The following is a 25324-nucleotide window of genomic DNA, read 5'->3' on the forward strand; positions in this document are numbered from 1 at the left end:
AAGAATGTGTCCCACAGACAGTCGAGATTTGCACACTTCTACCGAGACCCCCCAAGGATGTCCAATGACACTGGAGGAGCAAAACGATGGAAGTGACCCAAACGTCTGCCAATTCAAAACGTTATGAGACATGTTTCTGGTCCAGCCATGTGCTAAAATACCATGTAAGAGTTCATCGTCACTTAGCACGAAGTGAATCTATGTGCGTTGACGTGGAACACCAAAGTATCCGTGAAAAAAGGCAAGGGGCAGAATCACATAGATGGTATGACTCCGCGTGTAGAAACAGACAAGAAAAACGTGTATGGCATACAAACGAACATTTTGGGAAGCACAGGCAAGAAACTGTTCGCAGTGATTACTTCTGGGGGCAAAGCTGACTTATTTCTCATTTTATCACGTCCTGTTTATATCTTAAAATACCACATACTTACAATGTACATATTTCTAAAATGAATTAATGCAATCAAAGAACGAATATAGAATAAATCATGGAGCGGAAGGAAAACAAGGGCCCTGACTTGGGACAGGTCCTGATCGCCGCGTTTTAAATCAACAACTGATCTTCCATCAATAGCCGCTTTTGAAAACATTCTGCCATATTTCAGTGTGAGTTTGAAACCCTAACACGCTTGCAGGGGGCCGCCTGGCCAACTTTGGGAAGTTCTGCAATCAAGAGCGAGGCTCTCTTTCGAAGGACTGGGTGCACGTGGACTTGTCTTAGACACACTGGAACAGGAAGGGGAGAGGCTGCCGGCCCTTGGGAGGAGCAAGCGACACTCGAACTTTCTTTTCATGTTTCTCTTTTCTGGGGAGATGAGCTCTGGAGGAAGTGGGAGGGGTGCTCCCAGCCCCCACAGGGAAGGCCCTGGCACAGCCCTCTCTGTGCTCTCCTTTCTTCAGGGGTTGGAACAGGAACCATGCACACGGCCTCACTCGTCATCCCGCCTGGAGAAGGAGAGGACTCCCCCACGGCCTCATTACTAACAATCTGAGCATTTCCAAGAAACTCCCAAGAAAGCTCTTAGTCTTAATTCTGAGAAGTTCTTCCACATCCCCAGAAAATCTCTGGAAAACCAAACCCAGGCGGCAGAACACCAAACAGAAAGCCAAGATTTATTTCTAGGGCTTGTGTTGCATCTTGAGCTATCCTTTGACGAATTCTAAGAAACGGGTACTTCCAGCCGCCCGGATTCCGACACGGGAAGGGAAGCTTGCTCACACAGACTCAACAAACAAGGTCCCAGAACCCTGGGGCGGGGGCGTGAGGCGGCGCAGGGTCGGGGCGGCTTACCTGGCACCTTGTCCACGGACGCGAACACGGAGCGCTGCACGGTGGGGTCGCTGCTGCCCCGGCGGCACTGGTCGTAGAAGCGGAAAGGCAGGTGCTGGGAGGAAGAGGAGCCGAGTCTAAACCCCAGGACGTCGGTCGTCGGCTGGATCGGGAGGTCCAGGAGGGCTATGTTCAAACAACACCGTGGTTCATGCTCGTCACATGGGCCGGGGGTGTAGATGCTGGGGTCGCAGCCGGACCGGCCGCGGCCCCTGCCGGGCACATCGCGTGGACGGCATCAAGCAGGCAGCCGGCGGCCTCGAGCTGGGGAGACCGGCGCGACACCGAGGTCCTGCCTGAGCTCAGGACACAGCCGGTGCCTCGTGAGGGATTCAGAAATGGACGCTGGCCAGTCTCCACCTCGGACCCTTGGCTTCCACAGGCAAAAAGACCCTCAGCGAGGCTTCACTGCGGGTATGACTTTAGACCCCAAAGCAAACGGGGCCAATTCTGCCCTGAAAGTTCAGACATGTACACGTGCACGGGGAGGCGCGTGTGAGGGAGAACATATCCGCGCGTGCACCTGTGTATTTATGAGTTTGTGCTTATCTGTCACGGTTGCTACCTTCCCTCCCAGAAACAAATCTCATGATAGAGCAATTTGGAGGGGCTTTTTAACATCAATTGAAGGCATACACGAGGCGTTCATTCTAACAGCCACTTTACGGCATAATTCTCAATTTTCAGATGAAATATTTAGCCTTCGTGCCAGCGCTGAGAAATTGCTTTACATTAAAAAAAAAAAAAAAAACCACCCTCTAAAAATAAATCTTAAGAGGAAGGACGGAATGATTTAAGTCACTTTGCACATTACAAAATGCTTCTGTAATGATTTCATAGGCCAAGTTTCAGCTAAGCAAGAAAACAAGGGACGCATGGGACACAGGCCTGTGCAAATCAACGGGGCACGCACGGTAAGTAACGCAATCCAGAGCGTCCAGAAACCCGGCCCGCCAAGGGTTTATTTTTAGGTAATCCCTTTAGAAAGCACCCCTCCTCCTCCCTCACTGGGCTGGAACTGCTCCCAGCAGCTACACCAGGATGACCACTGGTGCTCAAACTGAAAGGCGTTGGTGTCTGGAGAACGGCTATTTATAATTTGGGGGGTTGACAGAATGCCTGCTCCCCCGGGGAACGCTGTGCCATCGGCCCCGGTGATCGGAACGCCCTCGGTACAGAGCCTTTATTTCTAAGAAAGCTCGGGCCTTCCTGCCCAGGGTGGCGCAAGGCCTCCTCACACGTTCACCACAGTCCCTGTGAAACGGACAACGACTTCCAAATTTAGTGCTGGGTCATCATGGCCCCCTCACCAAGCAGGGCTGCCTCTCAGGAGAGCTGGAGGGAGGGGGCAAGGGATGGGCTTTCAGGAGGAAGTTCCGCGCTGGGTTTCTGTCAACCAGCTGCGCGTGTGACTTTGGGCAAGTCACAGAGCCTCAGTTTACTCTTCTGTAAAATGCACAGGACAGACCCTCCTGATCTTATTAAGGGTTAAGGATCCAGAGTAGCAGAGGAATGTCCAAGCCTTTTGTACACGTAAGCTAGAAGATTCCCGTGTGTGGGAAGTGAACAGCTGTCCCAAACCGACACCTGTCTGTTCAGGGCCTCTTGCTCGGTCGGGGAGGGTTCTCCTCCCCTCCACGTGGGCCTAGAAACTCTCTAGAAATCACACACCTGGGGAAGGGGAGAGTCTGAGCAGATCCTCCGTTCTGTCACCACAACACGAGTAACTCCTCTAAGCCACACGTGTCCTCCCCTAGCGGTCAGCGTGCGAGCCCGAGGGCCCTGGGGACATCCGCCAGGGCCGGCCACTCACCGGCTATTCTCTGCATCTTCATGCGCCTCGCCTGGATGCGGCCCTTGGCCAGGCGCTGCTTGGCGATGATGCAGCGGATGTGGTCCGAGAAGACGAAGGTGGCCTGGAGGATGGGGAAGGGCTTGGAGTGGGGGCTGGACGCAGGCTTGTGGATGGTGATGTTCAGGGCGCGGCTGTCGTCCTCCACGCCGGTCACCTGCATGTCCTGTGGGGGAAGTGGCAAAAGCAAGGGTGTTCGTTACGTTCGGGAGGAGGGTGGCGGCTCAGAAGCCGTGGGATCCGTGTCTCATCAAGAAAGCGGTTCCCTGGCACTGACTTGGTCAGAAGAGCACACGACTCTTGGTCTTGGGGTCATGAGTTCAAGCCCTACGGTGGGTGCAGAGATTACTTAAATAAATAAATGGAGAGGTTTTTCTTTTTAATGTTTATTTTTGAGAGAGAGACAGAGACAGAGAGAGACAGAGAGAGCATGACTGGGGGAGGAAGGGAGGGAGAGAAAGACACAGACACGCACACACACACACACAGAATCCAAAGCAGGGTCCAGGCTCCAAACTGTCAGCAGACAGCCCAAAGTGGGGCTCGAAGTCACAAGCTGTGAGATCATGACCTGAGCCGAAGTTGGATGCTTAACTGACTGAGCCACCCAGGCGCCCCAATAAATAGAGTTTTTAAAAAAGAAAGAAAGAAAGAATAAAAAAGAAAAGAATAGAAAAGGAGTTTCCCCAAATTCCCCCAACTCTGCTTCTGCCTGAAAAGAGCAGCCTCCCAAAACAGACCAGGCCTCGCAAACAGGACATGGTAGGCAACACAGGTGCTCACGGGGAGCCCGCGCTGGCTGGGACCCTGCCCCCGAGGACGTGGGCTTGCTAGGGAATAAATGGGTGCACTGGCCTCTCCAAGGGACCTCAAATAGCCGGACTGTGGCAGTCCTTCCTCACTTCTGAGAATACTGGAGACAACAACCCAAAATGCCTGTCGCCATTGGCCATGGTCTGAGATAGGCGCACTCATCTACTGACCAACTTCTTCCTGGCTTCTTTTCAGAAGGGGGGATCCCTGACACCCACACGCACGTCTCTGGAGAATTTCTGGTCCCTAACAGAGAATGCTAATCCAAGAAGGGACAGGGAGGGCCACTCAGCAGGCCGTGAAGGAAGCTGCATTTGAAGGGTGTAGAAGAAACTCGACCATAGCAAGCGTGATAAGGATGAATCCCATCTAAAACCTCAGAAAGGATTTTCTGTGTAAAGAATCTGCGTCGCACAAGAGTTCGAGGTGATGCAAGATAAAGGCACGAGGCGAGACAGACGTGGAAGTCAGACGTGCTGGAGGAGGTGGGGAACATGAGCTAAAAAGGCTCACGAAGTATGACGGTCGCTGTTTGTGGGCATTAAATCGGGCACAGGGTCCTTGGAAATAGTACCTGCCTCAAAATGTGGCAGCAGATGAGATGCGGTGTTCCACATTTAAGGCGGAGAACCTGGCACACAGGAGTGGCCTGACAAGTAAGTAGCAGCTACTGGAAGACGACCAAAAGGAAAGGTTGATGTGGCTTTCGTCGTCTGACGGAGGACCCGTATTAATCCTTCGAGGGAGAAAAACACTTTCCTGACACTCAATTCTAAAGGAAGTTGATCATAAGTCTAGATACATAAGACGTACTAAGTCACCTAACGGACAACCTCTTACAGGGTAGTCTTTTTTTTTTAAATGGAAGATTCTTCGCCGAGTTTCTCGCATCCCCCTCTGTAAAAGACATTTTTTAAAGGGAGAGATCTTCAAAAAGAGGAGGCTGGGGAAAAGGTTGCAACAGCATCCTCGAACACGTGGGTGACTCCCTCAGAGAGTGGGATGCTGACAGCGGGTCACACTGTGCAGAGGGGGGACGCAGGTCAGCCCGGGCGAGACCATGCCGGCGACCACGCACTGCCCAGCAAATGAACGGCCTGCCTCGGAGCAGGGCACGTCTCGGGCCTGGAAGGTTCTGCTGCATATCCGGGGATGGGGCGGGGGGTGGGGGGTGTGTGTGTGACAGGGGGTGGGGACTGGAAGGCTGTTTTCAACACTGCTGGTTCTTCCTTTCATTCAGTTATGGAGCTGACATTAGTCACCTGCCAATAAGAAAACCCACAAACCATACGAAAACCCACGTCCCAACTTGCGTTTGGCGACTTAGAGCCCATGCCTCCTGGAAAAGGGGTGAGGACGAGGCCACGCTCCTAAACTGTCAGTGGCAGCAATTGCTTTAGAGAGGAATCTGGCAGCGTCTATGAACGCTGAAAATAGGCACGCCCCAGCTTCTTGGAGTCCGCCTAGGGAAGCCCTCGCTCAAGTGCACGTGGAAGTAAGGACGGTTCTCTTCGAGGCAACATTGTCTGTAAAGGTAACGATCTGGCGACCGCCACGGGGCACTGGCTAACTGTGCCTCAGCTCGGTCACACAGCAGTGAAAAGAACATCAGAGAGTCTGCACATAATACGCGGTCAGCTCTAAGACGTATATCGACTGGGGGGCGGGGGGAGTTTAGAATACGCTCAGCGTGACACTATTAAACACACACACACACACACACACACACACACACACACACACAGAGTCTCAAGTACGTGCACACCATGTTTATAAACAGCATGTGAGGTTATATTTATATGTGCGTTTATTTATATGTGCAGCAGCTCTGGAAGGCCCATACTGATAATGCAGGAGAAAGTTTAAGAATTGAGGGTTTGGGTCAAAGCACACTTGACCCTTATCTGTGCAGTATTTTCACTTTTTTTTTTTCAAATAACAATCTGTTCATGTAGTCCTTGTGTCATCAGAAATTAACCGTAGAGACAGATGATTCGTGTGTGTGTGTGTGTGTGTGTGTGTGTGTGTGTGTGTGTGTGTATATGCGCACACAGCCAGCCAAGAAGAGCTCCCAGGCTTCCTGGCCATCATACCTGCAGCAGGCCTGCGAACTTGACCACTCCCCAGCCAAGCCTGGACACATCAGGTTCCACTAAGCTCATCTGGTAAATATCGACAGCCAGGAATCGCTGGACCATCCCGCCATCCTTGGTGATCACGGTGCACGCGATCAGGTCACTGTTGTCTGCGAACAGGGAGAGGGAGAACAAAATGAGGGGCAGTCCAGCGGCCCAGTCTGACGGAGACGGGCGCTCGGACTGACTCGCTGGGCGGCAGCGTTTGGCGGGCAGAGTCCAGATCTGGAGGCACACACACACCTGAGACTGAGGCCCTCCCCTGAGTCTCGCGGGGCGACCTGGGACGATGCCCACCCCTCTCACAGTGATGGCTGAGTAAGGTACGTAAGGCATTATTAGTACAACGTTTAGCACGCAGCAGGCGCTCAAACTGTAGCTAAGAAAACTCAACTGAGAATCCTGGTAACGCTTCAGTGCTTCCTTGCAGACAGATGATGGGTGGCAAGTTGTGACGGTGTTTGCCTGAATTAAGGGAAGGCGCAGGAAAACAAGAGTGCCCTGCTTGGTTCTAGAACCGTCATACTTCCAATCTGGTGTCTGGTAACTGAGAGCTGACCTTTGTACTAGATGCTGTGTGATTCTGGGCAAGGCACTTGGCCCCTCTGAACCACAGTTTTCCATCTGTATGATGGGAATAATCTCCCTTATTCTGAGATGCTTGGTGCTTCATGTATATATATATATATATATTTTTTTTTTTTTTTTTGAGAGAGAGAGAGAGAGAGAGAGCACAAGCAGCAGAGGGGCAGAGAGAGAGACAGAGAGACAGAGAGACAGAGAGCGAGCGAGACAGGATCTTAAGCAGGCTCCATGCTCAGCACAGACCCCAACAGGGGGCTAGACTCCACGACCCTGGAATCATGACTAGGGCTGAAATCAAGAGTCGGGCACTCAACCGATGGAGCCACCCAGGCTCCCCAAGATGTTCTGTGCTTTAAAGGAGAACCGCATTTAACACAGAATCCTTACCGTGTGCTGGGCCCCTTCTCTTACTTGGAAATCATCCTCCAATTCGAGGTCTAACTTAGTGCCTGTCCTTGATGGCTTTGACATCTCCAGGGTAAGACAGGACCGTTAAATCTAACATGTGCTTTGAATTGCCTCCAATGGAATCCTCTGCCAAAAATTTTTTTTTTTTTAAATAGCCAAAACAGGAAACAACCTAAATGTCCCCAAACAGGGGAAAAATTTGAGTATGATTTTTTTTCCCATCACATGCAAAATTATCTACCCATTTAAAAGTTATGCTTAACCAAACTGTGAACAATAGTTGCCTATGGAAAGGGAAGTGAGAATGGTCGGCGGGGGGTGGGGGGCGGGGGGAGTGCCTATGTGGGGTGGGGGCATTGATGGCAGAACTTAAATTTTTGTACTATGTAGCACTGTATTCCTTGAAATTATTTTAAATAGCTATTTTTTGAGACAGAACATGGGAGGAGGGGAAGGGCAGAAAGAGAGGGGGAGAGAGAGAATCCTGAGCAGTCTTCTTGCTCAGTGCAGAGCCTGACTCGGGGCTTAAACCCACGAACCGTGAGATCACGACCTGAGCCGAAACCAAGACTCGGACGCTCAACCGACTGAGTCACCCAGGCGCCCCTCCTTGAAATTATTTTAAAACGAGAAATTACTCAAGACGTACTCTTCAAGTACGTATTAAAAACCCAAGTATAAAACCCTGTTTACAAATAACTGCAACGACATTGGAAAAGCCACTGAGATTTGAAATGGAAGAGGATAAGAACTGTATTATTCTGATTTTGATGTTGTTGTTTTTTAAAGAAGCATCCCTACAAAGAAAACACAAATGCAGAAAATAAAACAGAAACATGAGATGTTTCTGATAACAAGAATGGTAGATGGGGTTTTTTTTTTTTTTCTTCTTGGAAGCAGCTTTACAGAGTTGTAATTCATACATCGTAAAATGCACCCATTTTAAGTGTACAGCTGGAGTTTTAGCAAATTTACAGCTGTGAGTTACTACATTCCAGCTGTGTGATACCTGAAACGCCCCAGTGGGTTCAATCGAGAGCACTGTAACCACATATCTGGTTTACGTTATTGGAGGTGGGTGGGTGGGGGAGGGGAGGGAAGGTTACGCAGACAGTAGAACTCTTGGCCCCAGACACGCGTGATGACGGACCTGGGCTCAGGTATTCCCCAAGGATTTACCCCCCCCCCCCATTTTTACTTTCCATTAAGATCTAGGAAGGACAGGGAAACTCCTCTCCTCTCTCAGCACCACCTTCCTATATACAGCCCCGTTTAACCCTCTGAAAGCTAATCCGTTTGGGATTGCGGCTTCACGGGGATGGCTTCCTCTGGGCTTTTAAGGGCTTCATGTCTCTGCGCATTCACCCAGGGGTAGGCGCACCTAGGACGGCCAGCAGCCCCACGGCAAACACCAACACCAGGTGGCATTAACCCTCGACTTTCTTCATATTCTGTGGCAAGGATCTTGCCCCCTTTCCCAACAACCCAGCCAAGCACCTGAGAAGATTTCTAAAAATTATTTCATCCACAATGTCTAATGTCCCTACTGGCCCTCTGTATTCAGAAGCGGAAGCCAGCATGCCCACTGTTTCCAGCATGTTCTTTGCAGTATGTAGAGTTTATTTTCTTCACTCGGGACTTAAAGCGTTTTCCTCAACGACAAGGTTTTACTTTTCTATGTAGAAAACAAAATGGTGAGGGATGCTTTGTCTTTCCCTTTCCCCTTTCTCCCATCCCCTGCTCCCCCAACAAGCAGGAGGTGGAATCCTAGGATTTCTTCTCTCTTCACATCCACGGAGGACGTGCCCCTCGCGGCGTGACCGGGGAAGGCAGACACAGCTGTGGTGGCAATGGGCAATGTCAACGGGGTTTTGTCTGAAACAGTGGGGTTTGGGGGCAGGCACCACCCTCATAAAGCCTGGGGTCCTTGAGAGCTTCAGGGGCCAAAAAGGGACCCACTATCTCTGCCCCCAAGAACAAAAAAGGAAGGACAAAACCCCAAAGCGGAACAACGTTCAGAAATGCAATTGAGACATCAACCTCCCCTCCCTCTCCCCGTGAGGCATTTCATAAGAAAAGTAAAAGGCAACCGTCCCCGGGGGAGCCAGGACCTCCAGAGTGGGGGAGCCTCTGGCTTTTCAGAAGCTTTGGGGGCAGCTAAGGGAAAACAAAGTGGGGTCCTCAGGGAGACCAGGCAATGCTGTGGGGGCTCGTCTGTGGGCCTCCTGGTGTCATCCTGGGGAACTCCTCCCCCCCCCTCCCCACAGCCCTCTGCTGCTCCCACACTGGCTATGGGTATTCTCATCTAAAGCCCTGGGGACAGGGGCTGTCTGCTCATCTCTGGATGTCTTGGGGGGAGGGGGGCCCAGGGGAGGGGCTGCTGAACGGAACCCAGTCCCACCCACGGTCTAGTCCGAGGGCTGCTGCCTTCACGCAGGCACCTTGGATTTTGCTCCACTACAGAGGGGCCATCAGGGCGGAGGTACTGGGAGGGATGTGGGGACATGGGGAGGACTTTCAGGGTGTGGTGACCCCATGAGCCTCCCTGCTTGACCCCCAGGAAGCCTGTGGCCCGGGCAGCATAGGCACTGCCCGGATCTTGCTGCCCATGTGAACCTCCTGGGTCCCGCCCCTACCAACTCCACTTTTTCAAAAGGGGTGGAGCCTAGGGTTCTAGTTCAAAATTTTACAGGGGAGCCTGGGTGGCTCAGCTGCTTAAACATCCGACTTCGGCTCAGGTCATGATGTTACCATTCTTGAGTTTGGGGCCGGCACCAAGCTCTGTGCTGACAGCTCAGAGCCTGGAGCCTGCCTCGGATCCTCTGTCTCCCTCCCTCTCTGCCCCTCCCCCACTCACTTGCTCTCTTTCACAAAAATAAAACAATATAAAATGATAATAAAATAAAATAAATACATAAAAACAAAAATTTACAGGAAATCGCCAGAAGACAACATAGGGGAACCTTCATGTGATCGTGGGGGCAGGGCAGGGTTTTCTTAAAGAAGAAGTATGAGGGACACCTGGGTGGCTCAGTCGGTTAAGCATCCGACTTCAGCTCAGGTCATGATCTCTCGGTTTATGAGTTCGAGCCCCATGTCGGGCTCTGTGCTGACAGCTCAGAGCCTGGAGCCTGCTTCCGATTCTTTGTCTCCCTCTCTCTCCGCCCCTCCCCTGCTTGCACTTTGTCTCTCTCTCAAAAATAACCATTAAAAAATAAATAAATAAAAAAGAAGAATCAACACATACAAAAAATAAATGAATACAAGATCGGCAAGCTGATTACAGCAACGTTAACACTTAACTCCCATATAACAAGTGACTTTACAGGCCGGGCAAAACAGTTGCAAAATACCGCTAAGGGACAAATGATCTTGCAGTAAATGGTGAAGGAGTCCCAGGGGCCATTCAGAGACAGGAGAATGGGGGCAGCCAGTAAACACACAACAAGGTGCTCGACCTCACGACAACACAGGGAAAAATTTTTAAACAAGTCACCACCTTCTACCCATCGACTGGGAGGTGACAAGTGGCAAGGACACAGAAAAACTGACAAAGATTTCCCAAGAGCTCTAGGAGAACACATTAACATAGACATTTTGAAAGGGCAAATTAGCATTCTTTATTTAAAGTGAAACTTTCACACCACATGACCTGGCAACTGATATGTTCCCAAGAAAAACACACACGAGGGCCAAGAGGCATGAACAAGTATGGTGATGGCAGGATTTGGGTCTAGAGTGACCCAGATGTCCTACAACAAGGGAAAGCCTAAAACAAACAAACAAACAAACAAACAAACAAAACCCAAACAAACAAACAAACAAACAAACCACAAAAAACGTGCACGTTCATTCAGCGCAAAAACATGGCAACAACAAGGAACGACTCAGATTCCCGGCAATTTCAACACGGTCAAGTCTCAAGAACATACTGTTGACTGGAAAAAGCAAGCTGCAGCCTGACACGCACAGTGTTAACGCAATTCGTGTAAAATTAAACCTCGCCAAGCCCTGCCGTGTATGTTCTATGGGTTCCAGCATGTGGGTGGTAAAAGAGAGAGTGTTAGGAAAACGTCTGGCAGGGTGTACAGTGATTGCCTTTTTGGAGGGGATGAGGTGGGATTAAGGGTGAGGGGGTCAAGGTCATTTTATGCTGTCTGTGGTAGCAAAGAGGAAAGTGAATCTCTTTCCACGTCCCTCCACAAGGGGCCTCGGGCCCTTCTGGGGCCCGGTAAGGGTTGGGAAGCAGCACCAGGCTGAGCTGTTGGCCCGGCGGCTCTGCCTGATCTGGAAGGCAGTGACAATCATCACGAACGGAGCGACGAGAAGAAGCTGGTGTCTCTCCAAATGGCCCCTCTGGGTACACAGGCGTGCACATTTCCAAACCGACCGGACAGACGTGTGTGAGCCCTAGAAATCCGGTCAGGCATCGTCCTAGGCGGCCAGACCGAGAAGCACAAGGCTAGCCAGTGCCCCCAGCGTGCTCAGGACCACAGAACACGGCAGAGACCAAGTCTGCAACTGGGAAGAGACGGCACCCTACAGACACTGGGAGGACACAGGTCTCCATCGCAGCCCAGGGCCCCGGAGGTGTGGCTTGCCTCCTGGTGGGGCCTCGCTCCAGGGAGACCGGACCGGCCCCCCTACTCCCGGGCACTCACTGCTTCTGTTCCCTTTCTTTGCCATTTTATTTGAAGATATTTAGAGGGTCCTTTTCTTTGCATAACACATTCCGGTGCTCCCACTGAAAAAGCTGTGACCTTCTTGACAGTGGATCATTAAGTCTCCCCTGTCCACCCCCGCCAGAGGCAACCACCATCCCGGTTTATGGGCATCCACCCCCAGCGTGTTTCCAAGTGTGGCGACGCTCTCCCCGCCTTGTCCGTCAGTCACAAAGGGGAGGGAGCACGGCACGTGCTCGGCCTCACGCTCCTGCCACATACCCATGCGTTTCGGTGACACATTCGCACACAGGCCCGCCTCACTCCTTGTCACAGCCACACTCTCTAATGACTCTCTGACCGAACAGCTCCCCAGCTGATGGTCATTCAGGTTGTTTACAAGCTTTGCGGCAACAGAGGAAGGAACCTCCTTGTCTATATGTGCACGTGAGAGTAAATCCATAGCAGCAAAGGAGGGCCTATGCTTCCTTCTCTTGAAGGCACTCAAGTTTCACTAAAATAAATTTATTTAAAAAGGAAACATCATATCATTACCACGAGCAAAAAACCAGATTTATGATAAATAAATTGACTGTGAAACAGATTAACGAGACCCTTTTATTAAACTGTAGCCGAAAGCCTGCTCTTTGGGTACAAAGAGAGACCCAAGAGTTCTACAAGTTCAAAGACAAACTAGAGCCAATCTGAGACCTCCCTGATATAATCGAAGGAACCAGAGGGGCAGTGAAATGGGTTTTCTAATGGACTGTTCCTTTTTTTTTTTAAGTTTATTTATTTCTCTGAGAGAAAGAACACATGCATGAGTAGGGGAGGGGCAGAGGGAGAGGGAGAGGGACAGGGAGAGGGAGAGGGAGAGGGAGAGGGAGAGGGAGAGGGAGAGGGAGAGGGAGAGGGAGAGGGAGAGGGAGAGGGAGAGGGAGAGGGAGAGAATCCCAAGCAGGCTCCATGCTGTCAGCTCAGAGCCTGATGCACGGGGCTTGAGCCCAAGAACCATAGGATCTTGACCTCAGCTGAGATCAAGAGTTAGATGCTTAACTGACTGAGCCCCCAGGGGCTCCCTTATGGACCATTCTTTCCAGCACCAACCCCACCTTACACACTCTTCTTAGAGTGAGGCCTTGGCCCTCTTCCCACCCAAGTGCTGGGGTCTATGTCCTTTCTCCTGGAACCTGGGTGGGCCTCTGCGACCGCCTGGACCGAAAAGACAACAGTCGACGTGATCCCATGTGGTTTCCAAGGCAAGGTCTCCAAACGCTCTTGGAACCAACCTATCCACCATGCTCTGTGGAAGCCCAAGCAGCCACACGGACACCCGCAGACACAGAGCAAGACCTGGGGCCCAACTTGCCAGCCCCCGGCTGAGGCCACGTGGAGTGGAGTAGCACTGCTGAGCCCCGCTGGGCAAATCATAGACCTGTGAGCAACATGAGTGACCCTAGCTGTTGGAGGTGACCCAAGCCTTTCACTTCTAGGGTGGGTTGTTACTCAGCGGTGAAGAACTGCACGAGTGGTCACCGTGACGAACTGTAATCACGTGTGGAATCCAGGCACTCCCGAGACGCTGACTTCCTCCGGCGCCACCGAGAGACCACACACCGTGTCCTGGAAGACTAATCTGGAGAAACAGCTCGGGGCTGGCCAAGAGGGACGCGGGGAAAGGTTCTGCAGGGTTTAGCAGCATGGACGGAAAGCAAGGCAGACATGTTCCTGCAGAAGGCGTCGAGGGAGAGGAGGAGAAACGGAACACGTGTGAAGGAGCCACCTTACCACGAAGCGCAGGATAGGTACAAGCATCTTGGGCTTGGGGCCGTGGGACCCGGCCTCAAATTCAAGCTCTGCCACTAACAACTATGTGACGCTAAAGCCACTTCCTTCTGTGGGTCCCAGGTTCCTCCCTTAGGAAATCGAGACCTAAGCCTTGCAGGGCCGTCGAGGGGATGGGGGAGAGGCCCGGGGCCACTCCGCTCACAGGGCCCGGTGCGCGTCACGGACACCGGCTGGGCGGCCTTCACCAGCCACGGCTGCTGCCTGGCGGCACCCTAGCTCTCGGGAGCCACGATTCTCTAGTCAGAGCCCTCCGGCCCGGGGCAAAGTCACGCCTTCCGAATGGAGGCTCTAGACTAAGCGAGGCTGGAGGGACAAAATGATTCATGGTCTTGGGTTGTTTCTCAGAACTGCTACAGGCTCACGGGTAGCTGAGTGACAAGGGTCCCTGGCCTCTCTGAGGGCCCCCCCCCCAATCCGTGGTTGTCCCTCTAACCTGTCACTCTCCATTGCATCTACCCAACTCACCCCCGACCATGCCCCAATGCCTGCCAATATCCCATCTACCCCTTCCCTCCTGGTTGAGGCCCGCTTCCTGTCTAGACATAAGAAGGCCCTAAGAAGGCAGGGCCCTGGCCAGTCTCTTCACTGCTGTGTACCCCCAGGAAGGTTCTGGGCAGTGGGAGGCACTGAAGAAGTTTTTGTCAATGAGATGGAGGGATGCCAGTGTCTTTTGGTTCTCCGGTTTGGAGGCAAAGGACTTCCCGACCAGCTGTCATTTCAGTTTCTGGGCTGAGGCCTTCCTCCACGGCTCCCCCTGACAGGCCGTGGCTCATTACTGAGCAATAAGTGGGGCTGATTGACTTTTGCTGTATTTAAATAATCCCTTCATGATAAAATATGGAAGCCAATACTGTAATTTAATTCTTGGCGTTGGTGGCTCCAAATGCATTTAGAAGCGAAGTCTTGATCCTTACGGTGGGATTTCTAGGCCGGCTGAATCCCAGCGCTTTGAAATCTAATACTCTGGGCTTTAGGGTCAATTCTTGGAACGCCACCGCAGCTGGAGTTTAGATTAGCAACTCCGTATCACTACCAAGCCTCTCAGGCTCCTGCTGTTAACCAGAGGTCAGGACGGGTCCCCGGATTCCTTGAGGAAGGCAGGCCACCCTGGGATTCCTAAACACCGGGCCCATCGTGAGACTTTACAGCTGATAGGAGACCAGGATTTCTTGGTGCACAGAAAGCCACATGACTGCTTTCTCGAGGAATGTGGGGTCCAAGAGTGGCCTGGCTTTCTATTCTAGGATCTGTAGGCGTGCCTGGGATTGGAGAGGCTAAAATTAGTTAAAATGGGATTATGGACCCTCCCCGGAGTCAATGGCTCTGTCCAGTGGGAATCTGGTCCTCTACAATCGCATACGGAAAGACTGTCAGGGCTGGGGTTGAGGGTAGGGGACCCCTATCGATGGCTGCTGGCCCCATGACAACGTGTGTGGAGGGCTCCTGTATAGATGCCGGGCACTGAGTTCCCACTTGACATGCTCCCCAGGATCCTATAAGGTGGGTTCACCACAGAGGACACAAACGCAGGACATCAAGTAACCTCCCAAGGACACATGACTGATAATGACACGTGCGATAAGAAGCCGGAGCAAACATGGGACCTTCCCACCATCCGGAACAAGCTGACTGTAACCCGGATCCCGCTCCTGTGGATGCGGCCAGAGAGAGGACCGACCCTCGTTTCCCTCAGAAAGGGGGTATCCCCAACCTGGGCTAGCTCCTGAGGATGCAGGACGCTGGCTGGCTCTGGCAGGGGGACAGCCAGATGGCCCGGGCTCTCGACAGGCAGGCCCCAGGGGTTCTGGTCTCCCGGTGGCTGACATCGCGGAGCCACCCACATGCTCCAGGACCGTTCTCGCGAAGTTTCCCCTTCACCGGGCACTTGGTGGCCCCCTCAAGTGGCAGACCCGGGCCCTTCTCTAGGGGAAGGACAAAAACCGCTTCTCTTTCACCCTGGAGGCTCCCCCTTCCTGCCACGGAAGGTAGACTCACGCTGGGCACTCATGCCACCCCTCAGGCTCCGTTCAGGAGCAGGGATACGGTGGGAGCAAGGCAAGCCGAGCCCGGGGGCTCACGGGGTCTCCACACTCGCACACAGACGGCAACCCTCTGGAGCTGTCCGACGCTCTGAAAACTGGCCTGTGTGAGACACAGAAGGTGCTCTGTGGCAGTGAATAAAGCTTTGGCAGGGGCTCCAGGGAAAGCCAGCCTGGCACGGCTCCCCAATGACAGAATGCAGCTGAGGGGAGAGGCCTTAACTGACCAGTAATGCATGGCTGGGAAGCGACTGATGACTCACCGGGCTCGGGCTGGCTCTCCGGGGGGCCTGGGGGAAGAGTTAGACGCAGGCCCCCCGGGGCGGTCCATCAGAAGCCCGGCGGGGAAGGGCGGTCCATCTCCCAGTATCACCACTCCGTCAACATGCACTACCAAAATGAAAATGACAGCCGCGCTGGGGCGTAAGAGATCACACACGCAAGTCCCAAGGGCTCTGAAAAGGGTGCCTCGTGCTGGGGGCAGACAGGCACCGGGCCCTGGTAAATTCTACAGACCCACCCTAGGAGAATGGTCTTGCATGAGCAACCCCAGACCTTCCTGAGCCTGATTAATGCCAGGGGGAGACTCCAGGCAAGACCCGGGACATTCTGAAGTCAAAACAAGAATGAGAGTCAACTGTTTCCGCGTAGGGTGCGAATAAGCACACTCAATTAGCTTGGCTGCTTCTCCTGACAGTCAGATCAATCCTTTGAAGAAAATTAAGTAACCATTTCTCCATCAACCCACGGACAGCTTATGGGTTATCTGCTCCAAGTAGCAATCAATTACTTTGTCTTCTTTGAAGCTCCCTAAAGCCCTCCTTCCCAGCACAGCTTGGGGGCAGCTGTAAAATGCTATGCTTCCTGGATGGAGAGCAGGTCTTGGAACATTCCTACCACCAGGCACAGGAGTCAGGTCCCTTCAAGAACAAAGGGAAAAAAAATGTACCGGTGATGTTCCCCTGATGTGCAAAGGGATGCAGATATTAGGACAGGTGCCGGAATCCAGTCGCCCGCGGAAAGTGCAACCGAGTGCTGGCTCTAGATTTCCACCAGGTCACCGGGGCTGCCCCAACAGCTGCCACGCTCACGACCTGGCCTTGGGGCCCCTCTCCACGCACCCCTACCAAGAGCACCAAGAGGCAAGCGCCTGAAGCCCTGCTCCCATACCTCTGCGGTCTTGTGCTGCATTCCGACTCTGCCTCTCCCGTAACCACGGCTCTCGACGCGGGGGAGCCACGTGGGGACAGCCACGCGCCAGGCGTCGGGGGCTGCCCGCCTGGAGAGGAGGCGGAGCCCTGCCACTTCCTGGTTGCAGTGACCCTGGGCACGTGACCCGGGGCACACGGCGGCCTCATCTGTAGGCCAGGGTAATAAACCGACTTTATGGGTCCACTTGGGATGAGTGTGCTTATGTACTAAGGGAGAAGGGTACTGAGGCCTGCAACGTGTCACACGTTGAAACAAAGAAAAGAAGGAAAGCGGTGGTGGATGGAGAAACAGATACGCGATCAAACGCGTGGAGCGGAAGGGTGGTGGGAGAACCGTTCGGTGTCACCTATCACGGCAAGGCCGTCTGCCGTACAATTCGTTCAAGTCGGCGGTGTGCTGGACTGTTTTCAGAATAAAATGCCGGGGGCTGAACGGACCTGCTCGGGTGGTCAGGGAAGTCACACAAGCACATAGCGGCGTCGGGACACGGGGCTGGACGATCAACGGTGCCTACGATGTGATTCTTCACCGACCCCCTGTGTATCACGCTTTATGCGGTTACTGTAGCTAGTCACCCATAGCGCTCTTTCTAGTGATCCCTGACATTGCAGAATCTTACCATCACCCCATGGACTCCGGGGCCACCAAGGACACGACGTCCGTGCTGACTGTGTTGATATGGGGGGGTGGGTCTGTCATGTGTTCATTCAGCAATTACTCAAGCAACGATGTGTCGATGCCTTGGTGACTGTAAATGACCCCAGAGCAACAGCCAACTGGAAGGAAGGCACTGGTGCCTTTTCAGACAGGGAAGCCTGAGGCGTGGGGAGGCCGGCTGTCTATCCTAGGTGCCCACAGGCTGGGGACAGTCCTGGGCTGGGGCTCAGCTCCATCTGCTTCCAGAGGAGGGGTTTTCCATGGCCACTTCCTTTCTCTGGCTTGAAAAGCACACGCCATGTCTAGTAAAATAACGTGACCTATTTTCACAAGGTGGCCAAGAAAACCCATCACATGTCTTCATCTTTCCCCCTTGAGAATTTCAAGAGACTTTCTTCTTGGGAGAACAAAAAGGGAGTAAGCTGACTTTTCTTGTTCCCTCTCGTCTAGACGTGAGTGTGGGGGGGTGGGGGGTGGGGAGCTCCCTCTGACTGCTCGAGACATCAGGAGGACTTTTGTTGTTGTTGCAACTTGCAAAAAAGCCTTATTCCCTGTTCCTTCTTTGTACTAAACCAAGTTCACACACAGCAACTTGGTGAAAACGTAATTCCCAGAAACAGAATCCAAATGAGCAGCAATTCCAAGTAGAGCGTGGCACATCCTCTTTCTTATCAAGAGTGACACAGGGGCTGCCACCAGAGGCACCGCGATCTGATCATTATAATGCACTGGCGACCACACTTATCTCCCAGAATGCCACATTTGCATGGCACACTGCATAATTTCCTCTCTGAAAATGGCCCTGTTTAGCATGAGTAAATACAGTTACCTAACTCTGAGGCAGCCGAATGGAATACTTGAGATTTCCAAGAAAAGATTTGAATACCTAAGCTCTCCGCTGCGCACCGAGAGACAGACGAACACAGAGTCGACTTGCAGCTTTCGGTATGGCTCCCTCCGGCCTGCTACCACTCGGCAGCCTAGCAGTTGATGCAGAAGCCCCAGTGCCCCTCCCCCCACCCCGTGATTCCTCTGCTCTGGGCCCCCCCACCCCCACCCCAGGATGTGGTCAGGCTGACCTGGGCTCGGATCAAGGCTCTGCCTCTCCCTTTTTCTGTTCCTCCACCTGGTCTTTGCCCGGTGGCTCCTAGGTGCCAGGCACCGGGCGACATAACTCTTATGCAGTGAAGGAGGAGGTAGACACGTCCTTGCTCCGGGTGACCTTTCTGAGCCCCAGGTGTTTTCCCCTCATATGAAGAATGGATTCACCACGTGCTTCACAGCGGCTCTGTGAGGAGCAGAGGAGATGAGGTACAGAAAAATCCTGCGATTTCTCTCCGCGAGCATGATTGTGTGGGCACATCTTTCTCCCTTCAGATAGAAGGTTCTCGGAGACAGGGTCAAATCTTCTCTTTCCCCTGACAGTTCATCAGAAAAGTGCACAAGGGTATTCTGGTGAGCAGATCCTGACCCAAGGGACTGTCCCTCCCTGGGCTAGGGAGAGTCCTCCTGACAGGGAATATGAGCTAGAGCATTTTCCCCAAAACCTGTGGGGTTTATACTGTTAATACCACTAGAAAAGGCATCTGTGGGGCATCTGTGCACCCACGGGTGCTGACTAGAATTCAGAGAACTCTTCTGGTCCATGGCTCTGAGTTTGATTTTCGAGGCCCTTCCTGGGTGGGGGATGTTCTCTCTTGCTAAGAGTCGACCCAGACCCTGGATGCAACCAGGCCAGCTGTGGAAGAAGAAAATGGCTTCGTAGCTGGAACCATTGACACCCGCTTTTCCCTTCACTGTCTCAGACTTTCCATTCAAACATTTCTGGGGCATGTTTCCTTGGTGCTAGACCCTGTGCTTGACCAAGCGGGCCACAGAGATACACAAGACCTGCTCCCTCAGGAGCTCCTGCTCACTTGGGGAGACCAAGCAAGTAACAACTGCATAGAATTTGACAAAGGCCATGGCAGGGGGGAAAAAGGCCAGAAGAGGAATCAGGGAAGGCTTCCTGCAGGAGGTGACATTTTGAACCGCATTCTCCAAGAAGCCCAGACACCGGCCGGAACCAAGCTGAGGCCCCTCTCCGGAGGGCTGGCCGGCTCCTCAGATACTTTCTGACCCTTCCTGGCCCCGCACAGGCTTCCCGGTTTCTGCTAATCCTTTGGGGTTTCCAGGCTCTGCGTTATTTTGGCTGGAATGGCCCGCATTCCCTTGCCTACCACTTGGGTCCTCCCTCCACATCTGTCCCTTCTCTGGACGCTTCCTAGCATCCTAGAGCAGCACAGCCTCACGGCGAGGAGCACGGGTGGGGGACCCCGGCACACTGCTGCCTACCCTCGGGTCCTCAGGTCTCTCACCCGGCAAGCAGGGTGGGAACAGCACTTTCCCGGAAGGGCTGCCATGAGCACTAAGGATACCCGTCCGGGGCTAGAAGAGCCCCCCGCAATCGGGAACCATACGATTGTTCCGAGTTCAGAGCAGCGAGCGCGGGTGGGGGTTGGTGAGGACAGAGGGGTGGGAGCAAGGAGAATCCCAGCAGGGCACTTAGGAGGCTTTGGGGCCTCAGTGGAGGCAACTGACCTTTCTGGGTGGGGCCTGAGTTTCCTTCTCCCTCAAATGAAGAGACGGGGACGAAACCGCACGGCTCTTTTCTGATGGGAAAGAAGGTCTAAATTTCACACCAGGGGACACATTTACGGCCGTTTGGCAGAAATTAGTTCACAGAGTGAATGCTTACCGGCAGAGCAGTCTGATTTTTAATTAGCTTGTGGGAATTCCGTATACATCAAACATTAAAGTAAAATATGGGAGGCCTCTGGTGGAGACAAGCCATACCTTGGGGCTTAAACAAAAGCTGTATACTTCGCACACCAAACTGCCTGCTTTATGCTTTTAATCGCTCGTGCTCAAACTGAGTATCAGTAAAACGTTTGGCCCTAGGACAACACTTCCAAGGCACGGGATTTAAAGGGATACGGTTACTGGGAAACCAAGTCTGATCAGCCCAACTCTGTATCATCCCACGCACCCAATCACCTGGGCATCTTTACATCATTAAGCTGTTTTGAGCCAAATAAGAATCGAGAATCTCAACTATTTTTCCCTCCGAGGTTTTCTTCTTTGAGGAGGGAACTTGGAACGACGCCAGTAAATTCATGAAGAATCAGAGAAGGAAGGGGAACTCATTCATTCTACTTTGGTTATTCCAGGCGGGCGGGTCCTCACACAGACTGGGAGGATGTGGGGTCAGCAGAAGGGGGGGCATGTGTCGTGAATCAGAGACAGGTGGGGACAAGGTGAGTTTGAGAAACTTCGTCCGGCAGGGCTGCAGTGTGTGGAACAGGCAGAGGGGCCGGGGTGGGAGGTGAAGGCTCCAGAGGCTGCGAGCTGGTCAGCAAGGGCTGTTTATTCAAGCCATGCCGCCAAGGAGTATAAACAGATGTCCAGGAAATGGGAGCTAACAGAGGGTTGTCATGGCAACTGAAGGTTTTCCCTGTGATTATTTACTGAAACTTAATTCGGGTCTTTAATTGGAAGTTTATAATGAAGAGCCAGTCTGGGTCTTACAGGATACGTGAAAAAAGGGCTCACCAAGGACATACAGAGAATTCACAAGATTTCTCGATCATGTCTTTATTATTATTATTATTATTAACTCAACAAATATTTACTGTGTCTCTGCTTTGTGCCAAGCACAGTCCCAGGTACTCAGGATGCAGGGGTGAGAGAGAAGGTCCCTGCCCTATGCAGCTTATAGTCTGGTGAGTGCAGACAGACCACAAAGGAAGAACTGAAATCAATCTATTAGTAGGAACTGTACTAACACAATGGGAAGGGAATGCTTAACCTGCTGTACAGTCTTTTCAAAAGTTCATTTGCAAGTCCTACAGTTAAAGAGACTGGTTTCGAGGGGCGCCTGGGTGGCTCAGTTGGTTGAGCGTCTGACTTCGGCTCAGGTCAGGATCTCATGGCCAGTGGGTTCAAGCCTCGCGTCGGGCTCTCTGCTGACAGCTCAGAGCCTGGAGCCTGCCTCAGATTCTGTGTCTCACTCTCTCTCTCTCTCTCTGCCCCTTAACCACTTGCACTCTGACTCTCTCTTAAAAATAAACATTAAAAAATTACAAAAAAAAAAAAAAGATTGGTTTCAAAAGCTCCTTTGGCAAATCCTGCAAAAAGACTTTTCCAAAAGTTCTACTTACAAACGCACACCTATACCAATGTCAAATAATAACAGTTATAGCTCGTAGAACATTTTTATAAGCACTTGGCTCTGTGCTAAGCCCTCAAAACAGTCCAAGGAGGAAGGTGCTATTATCACCTGCTGGTTACCGATGAGGAAACGGAGACCCTGACGAGGTTACTGACTTGCCCAAGGTGGTGACGCTATGATTTTCAGTAAAGGTCAGTTCCCAGGACGCCAGGCAGGAAATGCCCATTGTGAGTCAGGGCCAAGTTCCTCCACACACTCGAAACCAACCCCCGGTCGTATAAAAAGGATTCTGTGGGTCACGCTCTGCGCTCAGTTATGTGAATCCGGACCAGCGGAGGAGATGGTGTTTGACCACCCGTGCCCAGACACAGCTGCGGTGGCTTCATTTTGATCGGGCTGCACGGACATCGCTGCCTTTAGCTACCGTGCCCATCCTTGGCAGAGGAAATCTGCCACCAGGGAATGGGAATGGTTCAAGAATGACAGAGATCTTGGCAGGATGGTAGGAGGGAACAGAAGGTGGCGAGAAAGCCCAGCCCGTAGGAGCGGAGAGCCCCACACATCTTCCTCTTTGCCACAGCGTGGCCGGTGCTGAAAACCCCGTGCCTTCTTAAGCCTGAGGCACAGGGCATGTTCTCAGAGCTAGGACGCCAGAGGTTCAAATGTGTTAGGCAAGAGGGAAGCAAAGAAAAGGCCTTTATTTGAAAGCTCACCAGGCTGTCCCCTGGTAAGAAAGAAGAAAGCCCAGGCAGAGGAAGGAACGGCCCGGCTGCAGAGACCTGCCTGGTCGCTGGGCAGGGGTGCAGCCATGCCTCTGACCGCCCCCCCCCCCATCTGTAAATAGGGGCGATAACAGCACTTAGCTCCTGGCACTGGGGAATAAGCCAGCGGAGGTCAGCGCCCAGCACACATCGTGGTTCTTGTCATCACTGCTTCACCTGCCTCCGGGCCACATACGGGGGTATTTACGGCTTGGCAGGAGCAGGATTCCGAAAGACTCCCCAAACCTGTGCTCCTCCTGCTTCCTGAGCCCGTCCCTCCCCCACCCGACGGCGCTGCCCAACAGGACTTCGTGCACGGACGGAAATGTCTTGCGTGCGTACTGTCTGGGGACAGGAGCCGCCAGCCACAGGCAGCTGTTCCAGTGAAAATGAAATGAAATGGGGCGCCTGGGTGGCGCAGTCGGTTAAGCGTCCGACTTCAGCCAGGTCACGATCTCGCGGTCCATGAGTTCAAGCCCCGCGTCGGGCTCTGGGCTGATGGCTCAGAGCCTGGAGCCTGTTTCCGATTCTGTGTCTCCCTCTCTCTCTGCCCCTCCTCCGTTCATGCTCTGTCTCTCTCTGTCCCAAAAATAAATAAACGTTGAAAAAAAAATTAAAAAAAAAAAAAAAAAAAAAGAAAATGAAATGAAATGAAAATGTTCGTTCTTTGTTGTGCTGACCACCCAGGACCCCGAGCCTCTCAATGTGCCAGGTATGGCTGAGGGGCAGAACCTCTAGTTTTATTTACACTGAATGTGCCCATCACTCGCTGAATAGACAGCTGCATGCAGGCAGTGGGAACCAAGGAGAAAGGAGTCCCGAGCACTGTGAGGGCTTGTGAGAAACGGCCTGGCTTCAACTCCAGCTAGAAGCTATGTGTGAAAATGACCTGTCTCGGGAAAGCCGGGGGACAGGAGACGGCGTGACCCTGGGCCGGGGAGCTCCCGGACCTAGAAAGGATGGCTCTCGGCTCACTCAGCGTGGGAGCCTCAGCGCGGGAGCCTCAGCGCCCACGTGTCAGCCCCATGCCCCCTGCAGATCCCACAGAGGGACACATCCCACCCAGCCCTCTGGAGCACTGGGGATGATGGCATGGCCACGGTCACGGCACCCCTCGGCTCACTCCTGGTCCATCTGCTTCTCTCCGGCGAGGCCTCTGAGGACACACAGGGTTTGGGTGTTCGCCACCCGGGTGTCTCTGTGTCCTGGCCTCCACATGGGGCTGGGCGCAGCACAGGGGCAGGAGAGGCCCGTGGGAGAAACGAGCTGCCACGTTCCTCCCACACTTCTAGCCCTTGGAAGGACAGCTGGAAAGGCTGCCACGAAGACATCCACCACGGAAGGAGACCCGGTGCTCACGGTGAGGGCCACTGAGAGCCTGACGCGCCCAGGCACCGGCGGTCAGTGCAGGTCTCAGGACTCTGGACTCAGGGGCAGGACCGGCAGAGGGTGGACAGAGCCCCAACACGATTATGAAGGTTACACTGAGGCTCCGCACTCCTGGCTCTTCAAGGAGAAGCTCTGGAGCTGAGCCCACCCTCCTTGCTGAGGAGCCTGACAGTTTTCCCAGGGGGAAAGGGACTCGGCGGCGACACAGGCTGGGGTGGACATACCTGGTGGCTGTTTCGACTGTCCCGTGGTCCTCCTGTCCCGGGCGTGCACAGGCAACCTTCCCGGCAGGCGGGCTCACGGTCCCTTCCACAGAGAGGAGGCTGAGCAGGACGTGGTTCGGACGCTCTGCCGTCTCCCTACGCTGGGTGGGTTTTGTTTTGTGAGCGGGCACTGAGTATCCTGATGGTCACCGTGAGAGGCCTCAGCTAAACCTTACAGCGATGGCTCCCAACTTGGCCACATATGGAATCTCTTGGGGATTTTTAAAACTACCGATGCCAGCTCCCACTCTGGGCAGTCGGATTTCAGCAGTACGGGGCATGAGCCGGGCACGGGGCACCTGCCCTGTGCGGGGCACGCGCCGGGCATGGGGAATCTGCTCTGTAGCGAAGCTGCAGACCACAGCCTTCTAGCGTCACCTGAGGAGGCTGGCACCCCTCCCCGTTCCCCTGGCCCAGCTGGGGGGAGACAGCCTTGGCCAAGGCCACACCTGGTGAACAATGAGCTCAGCCTTGCTGGAGAGGTTCGTGCACCTGCATGAGCATGCAAGGAACCTGCAGCCCGCTGCTCATTGAAAACAAAATGGAACACAAAACCCTTTCCTTTATCGTACTCTGAGACGCTGGCGCAAGATGTTACAGGGCCTTCACAAGACAGATGTCCACCGGAGCCAGAAAGCTGGCGAGTTTCTCAGGCACAGTGAGGGCACACTGAAAAAACACCAGTAAATACACGAGGCTGTAATGCCATCCCAGGTCTGACGGACTGCTTACAGCATCCTTGGGAGTTAATTACAACAGCCCTGAACTGGGTCCTATATGTCAGTGCTCTCTGCCATTAATGATTCAAGTAAAGAAAGACGTAAAATAATAGGGCAGGGGAAGAAATTAATTGAGCTAAGCCTTTTAAAAATATTTCTGATACATCAAATTCTAATTAAAGATTAACACACACAGTGGAAATATTAAAAGGCACTTACAAAGGCCCCCGGAACACAGTGAGAGCACGAAATCTGGCAAGGGTGAGGGGACTGGTTAAATCTTTCAGATAAGGATTGGTAAGTGATGGGAGGCATTTCCTTACAGCTGTGGATTTAAATCAGGAAAACAGCCCTGGGTTACTCACACTGTTGTTCCAAGCTACAGCTTTCCTGGAGGGCAACTTGGCCACAGGGAAAGAAAACCTTTCAAGTGGGCTTG

The 25324-nt window shown here is 52.9% G+C and overlaps 1 protein-coding gene across 8 annotated transcripts in view; it reads right to left on the minus strand.

Moving 5' to 3' along the window:
• CLEC16A (C-type lectin domain containing 16A) overlaps window positions 1–25324 on the minus strand; it is a 203420-nt gene that overhangs the window by 47596 nt on the left and 130500 nt on the right. For 6 of the 8 annotated variants that reach the window (XM_043560532.1, XM_043560530.1, XM_043560531.1 and 3 more), the window contains 3 exons: window positions 6092–6243; window positions 3147–3351; window positions 1295–1459 (listed from right to left, as the gene is read on the minus strand). In XM_043560532.1, coding sequence (XP_043416467.1) covers window positions 1295–1459; window positions 3147–3351; window positions 6092–6243 — 522 coding nt within the window. The remainder of the gene's footprint in view (window positions 1–1294; window positions 1460–3146; window positions 3352–6091; window positions 6244–25324) is intronic. The other 2 variants (XR_006294234.1, XR_006294235.1) reach the window with 1 other exon arrangement.

The sequence above is a fragment of the Prionailurus bengalensis genome, chromosome E3, assembly GCF_016509475.1.
Source record: "Prionailurus bengalensis isolate Pbe53 chromosome E3, Fcat_Pben_1.1_paternal_pri, whole genome shotgun sequence".
Lineage (NCBI taxonomy): Eukaryota > Metazoa > Chordata > Mammalia > Carnivora > Felidae > Prionailurus > Prionailurus bengalensis.